Consider the following 13,934-nt stretch of genomic DNA (forward strand, 5'->3'; position numbering starts at 1 on the left):
ACTCTTACTTAGCTCCTTCCTCTTTCTCTCATCAGGCAGCAAAGAGAAAGAACAATAGTCCCTCTTCACGGAACACAGTAATACAAACATCCTGTCTCCGTCACTTCCCACTGGAATGAAAACATACACCGTCATGTGATAGACAACAATCTCATGACTGCAATCATGGAGCAGGAATCTTAAAGCTCAGTCTTCATTGAGTTTGGTTTTTGTGAGGTGTGTGTGTGTCCACTGTCCACTTTAGGGTTACTAGGTTGTTTTTACTATTTTTGTGCTTCTACAAAGCTTGGGGTGCCTGCTCGTGCCTCCCTCTTGTGCATGGATGGCACCTTGGATTCCACAAGGATCCACACTAAGAAGATGAATGCACTAGTAGTATATATAAAAGATTCCAGGCAGTTGTAACAGCCATGAAATTCATGTTTGTGCTAATCAAATATACTATTGATTTTTGTCTAAAGTGAAATCTGAGGCATGTTTAAAAATCCTGTTTAGACAAAATAAAATGTGTAAGACTTTGGAGGGAAGTTAAAGTGGTTGCAATAAGATTAGTAAAATGTCTCAAAGATGTGTGGAGTCATACATCTCTAGCTGTTATTTAAATATCACTCACAATAAATGAGGACTTAAATGCTCTTCAGTGCATGAGAATTACTTCATGCAATCATCCTAGTTTGTATAAAAATGAAGCCTTACTTGGAATATTTATTCCAACTCCCATTTATAATCTGTAGTTCCTACATGCTTCCCCCTTTTTTCTTTCATAAGTTTCAAACCATCATCTCTAGTCTGCAAGTGAATATATCCATCTCCTGATTTATCAATCCCTCATCCTGAGTGATGATCCATTATCTGACTATTATGCCTGATGCGAAGAACACTTCATCAATAAAAATAAGGCAAGCTTTTTAATTAGACTTTTTATTTTATTTTTTAGCTCTGCCAGGCTTGCTCATACATATGGATTGCTCTATTTGTGCATAATAAGAAAGCACAGACAAAAGAAGAGTACATGAGATGCTGTAGAAATAAGTGGGTCAGCCGAATTACGTTCATACGTCAAAGTCTAAAAGATATGAAGCTAATTCATACCAAGTCAGATTGTTGGTCCATCTAGCTCAATGTTGTCTCAATGTTGTTCAGGATACATAAGTACTTTTTAACGTAGTGCATAGATAACTGTGGAACTTGCTCCCATAGGAGGCAGCAATGGTCACCAACTTAGATGGCTTTAAAAGAGCATTAGATAAGTTTGTGGAAGAGAGGGCTATCGATGGCTACTGGCCATGATCCTATGCTCTGCCTCTGCAGCTGGTGGCACAAATGTGTCTGAATACCAGTTGCGCACCAAGACTCCATAACCACACAATTCCCTAGGGAGTGAAATAACCAGACAAGACAACAGCATATAGATGTATGGGTTCAAATAAGCCACAACTTTATTGGTTATACAGTGGTACCTCGAGTTACAAACTCCTCGGGTTACAAACACTTTGGGTTACAGACTCCGCTAACCCGGAAGTAGTACCTCGGGTTAAGAACTTTGCCTCAGGATGAGAACAGAAATCGCACAGCGGCAGCGTGGCGGCAGCAGGAGACCCTATTAGCTAAAGTATTACCTGTTGATGGATCTCAACCATAACTCCTGCTAGCAGCTGCCAAATCAGCGAATTCCAGGATGATTAACAGGAACAAAACTTGCTGATGAGTAACTTGATTTTAGTTAGCTTTATTATATACGGCAGAGTACAGCTTTGTACAAGTTACTATATACACAGACGAGATTCACACTCTTACTCCGAACTCAACACTCCAACAACAAAACTGCTGGGTCATACTGCTTATAAGGAAGAACTTAGCCAATCACCACCTGTTGCTAGGCTTCCCTGTCTCCAAGCAGAATTTCTCACGTATTCTGTTTAACTTGGCTTCTTGTCAACCCACTAATTGTCTACTCCAAAAACTGCACAAACTCAATGTCTCAACAGTACCTCAGGTTAAGAACGGTTTCAGGTTAAGAACAAACCTCTGGAATGAATTAAGTTTGTAACCAGAGGTACCACTGTTAATGAAAAAGGCTGGGGAGGAGAGACCAGACAGGCCACAATTTAAACTTTCCAGTATTGGCCAATCACCAGCAGGCAGGCCATCCGACCCAGACATTTGCTGGATCACGGGCGCAGCTGTGGCCTGGCCGCAACACCGTCTACCATTGAAGGTGAGCGGACTTAACAGGAAACCACAGGAGGGAATAGTGCTCTTGTGCTCAAGTGCTGCTTGATGGTTTCCCACAAAATCTGGTAGGCCACAGGATGCTGAACTAGATGGGCTATTGGCCTGATCCAGCAAACTCTTCCTATGTTCTTGCATACACAGAGGTCTCATCCACACTTACCTTTTGTGGCGTTTGCCCCTAGGATGTGTCAAGGAAAGGGTTAAAATGGGTGTGATGTGATTGGTCAGTGAGAATGCAAGGGGGGAGTAAAAGATAGAGTGGGAGGTTTTGAAAAGACAGTTGAGGTTTGGGAGTTGGGGTTTGTCAGTGGGGAGTTGAGGCTTGGGTGCTGAAGAAGAAAGAGGGTGGAATACGCAGCGGGTTGGTTGAGCTGTATTGTGAGAGAGTGAGAGGAATTGTTAGGGAGTTAGATAGATAGATGGGATTAATTCAGTTTGAAGTTGTAGGAACTAAGTTTTAAGAAACTGACAAGAGAAAAATAAACCGAAACCATACGCTTATTCTTGCACTTAAAAATAAACTTGATTATTTCTTTATGTTAACAACTGTCTGGACTCTGTGTGTCCCAGTGAGAAGTGGGCAGCGAAGAAAGCAACCGCAGTGGTGGCACAGGGTCAATAGACCGTGAAACGTCCGGGGGCCCTGTGTGATCGCCACACCTTTGCTCTGCATTTCTAGGCAAAGCTCCTTTTCCCAACACAAACACAAACACACCCCACTTTCCCTGCAAAAAACCCACTCTCTACCACTGAATAGGAGCAAATGCAATCTTCAGAAATCCTGAATTGCTGTTTGCTGTAAAGACTGGCTTTTCCTGGAGAAAGCAGTGTGGGGGACCCCAAAACCACTCAAACATGGAGCTTTAAAATGTGGACCTGTGCCTAGACAGCACAGGACAAAAGTTCATTGTGAATGAGCCCTGACTTGCAGAGATATCTAGGGTTGCAAACAGGAGTATTTCCCAGCCCTATCTGGGAATGCCAGGGATTGAATTTTGGATCCTTTGCATGTAAAGTCTGTGCCTTGCCACTAAGCCATGGCCATTCCCATCAGTAGAAGCCATTGCAAAGAAAGTTAACTAGTTAATAACTGAAGGTTTATTGCATTGCAGCAGGAGGAACAGAATGCTGTTTATCAGTAAGTGCCTATTGTTTGATTGCTCTACAAAGAGTACTAGGTCAGTTTCCAGCTGCAATGTATTATTTCTCTTGCTAGTAAATTCAAATTGCTGGTAGCGAAGGTAGGAAACCATTGATGCTAAAAGTGGGAGTTATCACACTCCTAAGTAATGTTGAAAGCATTGTAGAAAAATGCAACATTTATGTCTTTAAAACAAAGTGGGGCATTAAGCATGCAATGCTAAGAGGGATTTTATCTCACCTAAAATAAAATAAAAATATGAATCTTGCCTACTATATGGAAACAATTTACAGTTTCAATCAAAGCTATGCATGCCGCATGATCACAACATTATGTGCAAAATTTACTGGGATTTTAGCAATGAATAAAATGACACGTTGGAAGCCAGAATCCAGAAGAGTCAATAATGAAAGCCAGCTAGCTGCACTGTCTGTTTCTTCATCCATAGTGGCATCAATTTCCTTTATTTTTGCAGATTATATGGTGTTTGCTTCTGCTTCTCTTGGTTGTGATTGGTTCAGCACCCCTTTTTCATTAGTTAGTTGTCAATATTCATCTGACTTAAAAGGGAAACACTTTCTATCTAGGATTTTTAAGATTCTCTCATTAGAAATGAATCAATTTATTATTTGAGCCGTGTTCCATATTTACTTAAGGAATTTCAAGAATAGCCTACACAGTATTAAGGAGATAAGTCTTAATAAATTACAAAGGATAGGCTTCAAAGTCATGTATAAGTTGCAAAAATCATGACTCCAGAATATTAACCGATCCCTTCAGAAGAATCATAGGATGCAATCATAGGATCATCAATCAATCATAGGATTGATTCATGCTGGTGGGAAATTCACATACATTCCACTGCTGAGTTTCTGGGTCCTTGACAGTGAAAAATAATTGATTTCCTAGTTCTGACTACTTCATCGTGGAGAAACCAATTGTGACAACTGAGAAGCTGTGGTGGCAACTCACCAAAATCTGTATATTCTGAGAGCCAGCAAAGTGTACTAGATGACAGGCTGCACTGTGACCACCTTGGTTTGATTTTTCAATTATTGATTTATTACATTTAATTTCCCACCTTTCCTCCAATAAGATAAAGGCAGCACACATGGTTCACCCCCTCCTCATTTTAGCCTCATAACAACCCTGTGAGGTAGGGTGGGCTAAAAGAAAATGACTGTCAAAGATAATCCAGTGAATTTCATGGCAATGTTAGGATTTGAAGCTGGGTCTTTCAACTCTTAGCCCAACATTCTAACTGCTACCCAGCTCTCTGCTTTGCTATGAATTCCTGAGGAGTACTGAAGCAGGTGTCTCTGTCTCTGACTGAACCCCTCCTTGAAATATAATACGGCCCACTTTCTAGCATTTTTGTAAAGATCACTGAGATAATGATTGTATTTTATGAATTTACAAGAACCTGGGATTTTCTTCTATTGCCCAAACAATGGAGTATTGAGGGTAGCCTTTTCAGCATCCAGGTGGTGAGCATTACAGCTGTGCTATGTCTTTGTAACGTATGTGTTTGGAGGAAAGAGTCGTAGCTTTGATGCTTGTGACCCCCCCTCAGTCCCCACAGACTGATGCTCTGTAAAGACACATACACCAGATATCCGCTCTAACGTTTTGTTGTGAGGTCCATTCTAAGCTGAATATTTGCATTCTAAGCTGAATATTTCATAACTCATTCCCCTCAGGAATATGCCACTTTCTTTGAGATTAAGGGATGTGCAGCATTTACTTCCTTGTGCTGGTGCTTAGGTAATCATAAATTTTAACAATCCCAGCATGTTTCTTTTCCCTAGAATAAACCTTTAAGTGAAACCATTTTGACTATTCACTGGTATTATTTTAAGCCCTTTCTTCTTATGCTTGAGTATGCTATTTGTGCAACATACGTATGTAAAGTCATGTAAGACAAATGCATGAACATGGGTCAAAAAACCACTTTATGTGGGGATGCCCTATCTGCAACTAGTGTAGAATGCAGTGGCCAGATTGCTTACAGAAGCGGGGTAGTGGCAACATGTTACTTCTTTGTTGAGAGAACTGCACTCCTTGCTGATTTGAGGTAGACCATTTTCCAGATTCTTGTGTTAACCCACAAAGCCCAAAGCAACTTGAGCCCAAAGTATTTCAATGACTTTTTGATTTCTTATGCTTCACCTCACCCACTGAGATGGGGCACTTCTGGTCCCCTCATTTCCCTCAAGTTCAGTCACCTTTCACCAGGAACTGAACCTTGAGTGTGGCGGGCCATGCGCTGTGGAACTCCTTGCCAATAGAAGTCAGCTAGCAGTCACCCCTGCTTTCTTTGCAGAACTGTACTTTTGAAACAGTCCTTTGGAACTTTTTCTTTTTGCTATCCAGTTTTATTGAGAAGGTATTGATGTTCTTGTTGTACTATTAGGGGCTGCACATCATCTCACACCGCTTGCTAAACTTCCCTCCCTCCCCCATCAAATTCTCCCCACCCCCACCCCTTTTCAACTCCCACTTCCCTCATACTAACCCCTTAGAACAGGGGTGGGAGGCAGCAGAAGCAGCAAATCCCTAAGCTGGCCAGGGAGGCGGAATTTGACCACTAGTTGTTCTAACCGGGCTGAGGTTCTGGATCCTGAGGCATGGGCCCCCAAGCTGGCCGGCAGAGGAGCCAGTAGATCTTGGGGTTTGGTGCAGCCTATTTTGGTTATCCCATGGTTTGTCTGAGCTGCCTATCCACTGCCCCTTAACACACTGTTGTTCACAGCACCACTTGTCTGTGGCTAAGAGAACTGCAGTGTGATGACATAGTTACATTTTTATTATAGATATAGAGGGATGTATTATGCTTTCATGTTGTACAGCACTTTGTTAAATTTTCTATGAAAATGTGATTTATAAGTATTTAAATAAATAAAATCAAAACAAGTATTTATTAGATGCTGGGAGTGTACCAGTTTAGCAAATGAAGTTGAAAGTATTTATTTAAAAACACACACACAAAACCCCCAAAAGAGGTGGGCCCATATTTTGTTAGCAAGGGACCAGCACAGGAGAAGGAGACATTTCCAAAATGTTCAAAGGAGAAGACTTACTAGGCAGGGAAGACTCTATTTATGCTGAGCACCAGTTTTACAGGCTTGTCAGTGTGCAGAGCACCATCTTGGAGGGGGTGAGGACAATGCTGAATAAGTTGTAATAGTAAAAGCTGCTGTATTCCTTGAAACATATGCTGTGGTTATAAATGTTAGAACTGCAAGTGAATTCAAATTCTACAAGTAAGATAAAGCATGCCACTTTTGAGCATCTGACATCTTTGTAAATTCTGGAACTAGCTTCTGGCATAATTGTTGTGAAAGCCCATGCAAAGGGCTCATTTTGTAAGAATCACAGTAAGGGAAAGCTACTGTTGATTCACTGCCTTGAACCAACCCCATTTTTCCTGCTTGAAGTGTCCTGGTTTTGCCAAGTTACTCATAGATGTGTGTGCAAAGGTCCAGCATTTATAATCTATTTTTGGATTAGTGGTCTTCAGAGAGAAGGATTACCTTTTGGAAGATTGCTCGGCACAACTCAGGAGATCTATCCCTGGAAAAAAACACTCCAGTTACTCTGTTTTACATTTTAATTTAAAATATGCAGTGAATTAATGTTATTGTGAGAGCCTGAAGCTTTCCATTCCTTGACTCTCCTAACCTTAATGTAGCATTAACACATTTTAAAATGTATTTAGCCATATTTATAAGAGCTGGAAGATGCTTGTGAAGTCTGAGATTTTGCTAACCTGCAGGATTTCCCCACTAATTATATACTCAAGTTTCCCTCCAAGGGAGATTCAGTGAATATCTGTGGGTTTATGCTTGAGTGAAATTCACGGCTGTATATACTAACTAGGACAGTAGGCATGCAGTAGAATAGGAAATGAGCAAGACATTTTTATTTTTTTGTCACTAGCTTCATTTGCATTTTGGGTTCAAAAGTATATGGAAATCTGTGGCTCAGTGATGAGGATGTTTTTAGACCAAATTATCCAATATTCTCATTTATTATCTTATAGGAGCAATATAAATTTCATGGTTTAAGTCAATCATTAAGAAAAACCCCCCACACAACATGACTAACATTCTAAAATGCACACTCTCTACAAAATAAAATTGAATTATTTGGTTCTTTGGGCCTCATATACTGTGGAGAAGACCTGTACAACTTGTGGCATACACTAATTAAGTCTGAAAGAGTCTCTATCTTTGCCATCTTAAAACAAGGGCTTAGCACTGGGCTCGTCCTGAGAAAGAGTTTTGCCCAACTCAGAATCTTGCATATGAACTATGAAGACTGGTTGGAGGCCTAATATAAACATTATTTTACTGTGAATTCTGTCCTCTTCTTTACCCGTCCTTACTTATGCAGTGAGGCAGCTGTCTGTAGACGCTTCAGCAGATGTGCTTCTGAAGAGGTTGTGAGTGCTGGAACAGGACTTGCAGAAAGCTCCATCCACTTGGAAAGATATGCCATGCTATTTGGCATAGTATACTCATCCTGGTTTCACAAAGTGGTGTCCAGCCTTCCAGACATAGCATTGTGGATACAGTGTTTTGAATTGAAACCACTTGCTAAAATGGAGCCTTTTCCCTCCATTCTAACAAGCCACTCCAACAAAAAACTGCTCTGTGCTGATGGAGTAAGCCTCTTTGAAGGCACACCCCTATCTCCAATTTGCTGATTGGCACTGGGACTGCACCTTCAAAGAATGCTGCTGTAGGTTCTCTTCAGTTGAACTTCGGCAGATGTCAATCACCCGATGTCATTATGACTGCCAAAGTTAACCTGTCGAAGTTAACCTGTGGAGGGTGGGAGAGGGAGGGATCCAGCCCACTGGCTAGATCCAATGCCTTACCCATGATACAACCTTCTGAAATAATTGCAAGCATCCAGGTTTGTACCAAGGGTGTGGGGAGTGTAGATACAGCCCATCACTGGCTTTCATAAGCTACCACAATAACTGTTGAAAGCTCATGTGAACAGCATAAAATATAAATGCAGCCTCTTTATGCTCTTATTCACAAATGTGTTATCAACAGCACCATCTCTTCTAGGGGCAGCTCATTAATGGTGGCCAGACAGCTTTGCAAGGGAAAGAAAGAAAGAGACTGAAAGTGGGAGGGAAACCCTGATAGGCTAAAGGTGCACTACTTTTATATTTGATGCCTGCTATACTTTCTCTTGTTCTGTAGATAATTGTGAGGAGCCACTGGTATTCTCGTTACCTGCGACATCCTTTGACAGCTCCTCTGAGCTCTCCAGCAGTCACAGCCCCATCTTTGCAAAGCTCATCAGACGGGATGGTAAGATCACTGACAGTCGTAATATTGCTGTGATGCATAATTCATTGGAGCTGCTCTGTGTAGAGCCTTCAGTCAGCCTGCGCAGAAGCCTCCCTTAATATTCCACAGGTAGCACGACTTCAAGGCAACTTAGGAAATTATAGTGGGAAGTGGCAGACGCTCATGCATGGAAGTGATCTGAACTCCTTTGCACTTCTCTGGAGGAAACCATAGCATTTAGCAATTATAGGAGAAGTCTGCTCCCTTTTAGCATTCAGTTGCATACAAGTGGGAGAAAAGGATAATCTGGGATTCCTAGAGCCTGGCCTAACATTCCCTCTGTGGGTTTCCTTCCCACACTGCCCCAGGTCAGCAACACAGGCACTTCCCTCCTGGGAGCTTAGCTAATGCTAGCAAGGAAGAGCCAAGTCTCAAATTTGTCCCACATGATTTAAGACCTGACATTGGTGAAGGAGTGCTAGAGACAGAGTAATATGAAAAAGAGATGTATTGCATCAGCTCTGATGCGACCGAAGCAACCTTAAGGATTCAGTCCACATTTCTAGGTGGCTGTGTAAAAGAACATCCTCAAAGCCATAGGGGCATTCCTGTTCATTTTTATTTTGAACTCCTCCAAAGTCATTCCTTTATTGGCCCTTTGCATGGTGGAACTAAGCACCTTTGGCTTCTATATAACATTGCCATTAAATGCATGCTAAATATAAATAAGAGCCGATTTTCAGGGCTTCAACATACAGCCAAAGATTGCTGCAGGTTGGCTGCAGACTATCTAGAGGCATTATGCCTGGATGGACACAGAGGAACTATTTGATGGAGCCTGGATATTGGAGTGACAACCTAAGCTCTAGGGAAATGAATTGAGTTGTGGTTCTGTGCTTATTTGATGGGAAAAGGGCCATCTTCTCTCAGCCAGTATCAGCTGAGAGTAATCCAACATTGGATTGCTCCAAGTCTGATTTCATGCTCTGCATTCACTTACCAGCTGGCAAACATGTCAAAATAGTGATCCAGAGTATGGAGTGGCCACCCACACCTGCTCGCGCAGTTGCCATCCATGATTTCTCTGTGCTTAGTGAGTTTGCAAAGCCCATGTTGTGACAAACTACAGCTAATTTTCTGGAACCTTAAGTTGTTTTTATTGATGCCCTAAATTATTTGTTATTTGACTTCACTGGGCCCATTAAGTAGATGCTCCCAGTAAGAGGCGCACAATTTCCAGACATCACAAAATTGTTCCAAAGCTGTTGCATATTTAGCTGGAGACAGCAGGCTGTCTTTTTCTTGTACTGGAAAGAGTCTGAGTTGATTCTGAACTGTAGCTGCAATCAGCAAATTGAAAGGTGCTGTAACAAACTGAGGCAACACTGCTATCTACAGGACTGCCTCACCCATGTATACCTCCTAGGCAACTGCACTTCTCAGATGGAACACTGCTGAAGGTACCACATGCCCCAGAGGCATGCTTAGTTTGTACTACAAACCGGGTTTTCAGTTTTGCAGCTCCAGGCCTCTGGAATCAATTACTAACCCAAATTAAACACGCACATGGCATAATTGCATTTAGGTGCCCACTGAAGATATGTTTTGCTTAACAATCTTTTGCCTGAGATGTGACCCAATCATTAACAATACATCTGAATATGTTTTTTTTTGTGTGGTTTTTTTTTAAAAAAAAACTTGTACTTAATGTATATTCTTTCATGCTTATCTTGATATATAGATGGCTTCAGGCTGTGATTTTTAAACTTGTTGATAACAATAACTACAAAGAAGTCAAGTCTAGTACAGTGGTGCCTCGGGTTACATACGCTTCAGGTTACATATGCTTCAGGTTACAGACTCCGCTAACCCAGAAATAGTACCTCGGGTTAAGTACTTTGCTTCAGGATGAGAACCGAAATTGTGCTCCGGCGGCAGCAGGAGGCCCCATTAGCTAAAGTGGTGCTTCAGATTAAGAACAGTTTCAGGTTAAGAACGGACCTCCGGAACGAATTAAGTACTTAACCCGAGGTACCACTGTAGTACTAACAGATAAAGTTTCCCATGACTGGCATTTGCCATGTAGCTTTGATCTGCAATGGTCACATGATCAAGGTTCTCACTCTGTTCCTGCTTAGCTCAGATCAAAGTGGCCGGGAAGGCAAATTGCTCTTGGTTGTATTGTGTTTCTATGCTATTTTATAGTGTTGGGTATGAAACACAATGACCTGCATTCATTTGCATGCCTCATCATCAGTTCTTTTGGGTGTCTTCCGTATTCAGAGGCAGCATGCCACCAAGTACTAGGAGTGGTCATCACCTCTGTGTGGGGTCCCCAGTCTGATTCGGTCCCACACTCTTTCTGTGCCAATACAGATCTATGCTTCTTATATAATATCTCTATGGTTCTTTGGATCCATAGGCTTTGCAAGAAGCAAGGCTGTTGAAAATATTACTTGTGGAACTCTGGATTGTGTTTTTTTGTTTGTTAATGTACAGCAGTGGAGGATTTTTTTAAAAAAAGTGTTAAAAGCCTCATTTAAGGTACTGTACTATAAAAATACCCACCTATGTTCCTCCACTTTAACTAAACAAAACATGGAGCTCTTCAGAACATCACAGGCAGCATTCAAGACAGCATCACATTGTTAAGCCTTTACAGGTCTCTGATAGGTTTATCAGAGGATGCAAACAATCATCTAGGAGGTGGGGGGGGGGAGGCTGGTGGGAAGTCGCAAATATTTTATTTTAAAAATGCAAAAAAGAAAACATACCACTTGACCATCTCTGGAAGGGCATTCCACAACAGTGTCCCTAGTAATTCATAATAGTGTTGTTGAACAGCTGGGTGATCACTGGAAGACAATCTAATGAAGATTGTGGATGTTAAGGAGGGTGAAGGGCTCTGAGACCTCTGGTGCCACCTCAGTTCTCACACCATCTGTCAGATGTTAAACCAATGGATTCATGACTGAGCTTGCATCATGGGAATAAGGTTGCCTTGCTAAGTCAGCCAGCGGTGTATTCCTATGCCAGCAGTTGAAATCTTGGAGGGCAGAAGACTCACACTGCCCTCCTTTCACCCTTGTCTGTAACTGTTGGGACAAACCAGTTCTATCACTGACTCCGTGGTTGCAGGCAAAGTTGCACAACATAGTGCAATGATTTGGAGCAAAAATGGTCAAGTTCCAAGCAGCAGATTTCATTCTGAGTTGGTCAACTTTCTAGAGACATGTCCTGCTCAGCACTACAAACATGAATTATAATGTCAAATTTCTGGATACTTGTAGCCATTTAGCAGCAGCCCAGAGAAAAGCAGGAAAAGATTTAAGTAGACTGGTGTGTGTGTATGTATATGGTGGGGGGGGGGGTGGATATTCATAAAGATAAATCAAGTCTGACCTACTTCTGGATTAGCAGAAAGTTTATTAGCCAAATTTGCACTGCCCCACACAATACAATATCAGCTTTTGAATAAATAATGAATGGTTGCATTTTAAGAAGTTTACAGACCTGAGTTGTTCAAGGAAAGAATAATTAATACTCAGGGGAGTCTGCCTAAACAAGCCTCATTATGCTTCTGCAAGGGGTTTTCTTGTGCAGGTGGGCCTTTAATTTTTCTTTTTAAAATGGCATCCTTCCATGCTTATGAGGTGCAACAGGGGAGCTTCTGTGCAAGAAAACAAAAAGAAATAACAAAGTAAGAGAACAACTTAGAAGCCCAGCTCTATCTGCAGTTTCTCAGTAAATTCCTTTGAATCGTTGTCTTAATTTGCAGGTGTCAAATTTGGCTCAGTGCTACTGTGTTTTATTTGACTTTTGAAGATTGGCATTTTTAAAAGTCTCATCATTTTTTTAAACAAAATTAAAAAGTATTCATAGCTGTTATTCAGAATGGGGAATTGTTGCTGTGACTTTAAAATTAAAAATTATATGTAAGATGCAAACATTGAATGAAAAAGGAAATGTTTGGCTCAGATTTACTAAATATAATAGATTCAAATGAGAATAATCAGAAAATTAGTTAACACCATTAATTTTCCAAATTTAATCATGATTTTCTCCTCACCTGCAATATTTTCATCTTCACTCTTCAGAAGACCCCTACCTTCTCCTAGCACCCTAAATGGATGTTGTAATCCTGAGGCAGGTTACCCTTGGCATATGTGGCCCAAGGCCTAATTAGCTTCAACCAAATTTTCTCCGGCGTTTCTGTCCCTTCAATCTGACTCTTCCTGTCAAGCCTCATCCCTTTTGGTGGGTGAATATTAGCCACCACACTACACTTCAGTGGAGCCTGAAGGAAGTTTGGGCAGAGGAAGGCTGCACCATTTAAACAGCCTGGTGTGAGAGCTGGGAGAGAGATGGCATATATCTCAGGAAGATGGTTGTGGAGGAATAAGAGAATCACTCAATGGACCGTGGAACTCCATGGAGCAAGGGAAGAAGCCTGGGATGCAGAAAGGAATTCACTGTAACCCCTGTGAAGACCAGGGAGATCCTTGAGCCCAAATAGATGGCTGAGAGCAGAGCCTAGGAGACATGGGATGGGAGCATTAGGAACAGTGCATGGTGATCTTGAGGTTTCTCCTGCCTTAGTGTAGCTGCCAAGTGTCTTGATTTTCCAGGGACCATCCTAGAATTATGAAAGACATCCTGGCTGCTGATTTGATCTTGGAATGTCCCTATTTCCCTATCGGTGCCACCACTACTGAGCTTGGGAGGAAGATGAGCCGCTGCTTCTCCCCAACTATGACAACTGTGGCTGCAAGGCAGCATCCCGTTGTCTCTCCATGGCTGTGTCTGTCAGCCTCCTCCCTTGGGGAGCTGATAGCAACTGCTGGAGAGTGAGAGAGGAGGAGGAGAGGCTGTGGCTGTCAAGGCCCAAGCCTGTGTGACTTGCCGACTCTGAGGGGGAAGGCAGAGGGCAGGGCCAGTCGTCCTGGGTGGGAAGAAAGGGGGAGTGGAAGGAGTCTTGATTATTTTTTAAATGCTTTGTGCATCTGTGTCTAATCTTGCCGCTTAATGAAACTGATTTATTGGTGTGTGCTTTACTTTTTTGTAAATCTACCAAAGAATAGAATAGAATAGAATAGAAGATTAATGGGTTTTCTCAGGACAGTGGAAGGCATTTGTGCTGTGTGCTGTTGGTATAGTGGTGGCAGCAATTGCTCTTCTTCTGACAGGAAATGCTTGGGAGGGGGTGTACAAAAGTGGGGGGAGGGTTGAGGATGGTCAGTTGAAGGGAA

The 13,934-nt window shown here is 41.9% G+C and overlaps 1 protein-coding gene and 1 long non-coding RNA gene across 3 annotated transcripts in view; both read left to right on the forward strand.

The window, feature by feature from the left end:
- Positions 1-13,934, forward strand: part of LOC310673250 — a 611,626-nt gene that overhangs the window by 373,245 nt on the left and 224,447 nt on the right. The window lies entirely within an intron of this gene.
- The window catches only part of CNTNAP5 (contactin associated protein family member 5), a 298,496-nt gene that overhangs the window by 60,115 nt on the left and 224,447 nt on the right, over positions 1-13,934 (forward strand). For both annotated transcript variants that reach the window (XR_014508745.1, XM_083430378.1), the window contains exon 2: positions 8,596-8,706. Coding sequence is in view for 1 of the 2 variants with exons in the window: in XM_083430378.1 (XP_083286504.1) it covers positions 8,596-8,706 (111 nt within the window). In the remaining variant the exon portion in view is untranslated. The remainder of the gene's footprint in view (positions 1-8,595; positions 8,707-13,934) is intronic.

This window comes from Podarcis tiliguerta (assembly GCF_965153285.1).
Source record: "Podarcis tiliguerta genome assembly, chromosome: 1".
In the NCBI taxonomy this organism is placed as follows: domain Eukaryota; kingdom Metazoa; phylum Chordata; class Lepidosauria; order Squamata; family Lacertidae; genus Podarcis; species Podarcis tiliguerta.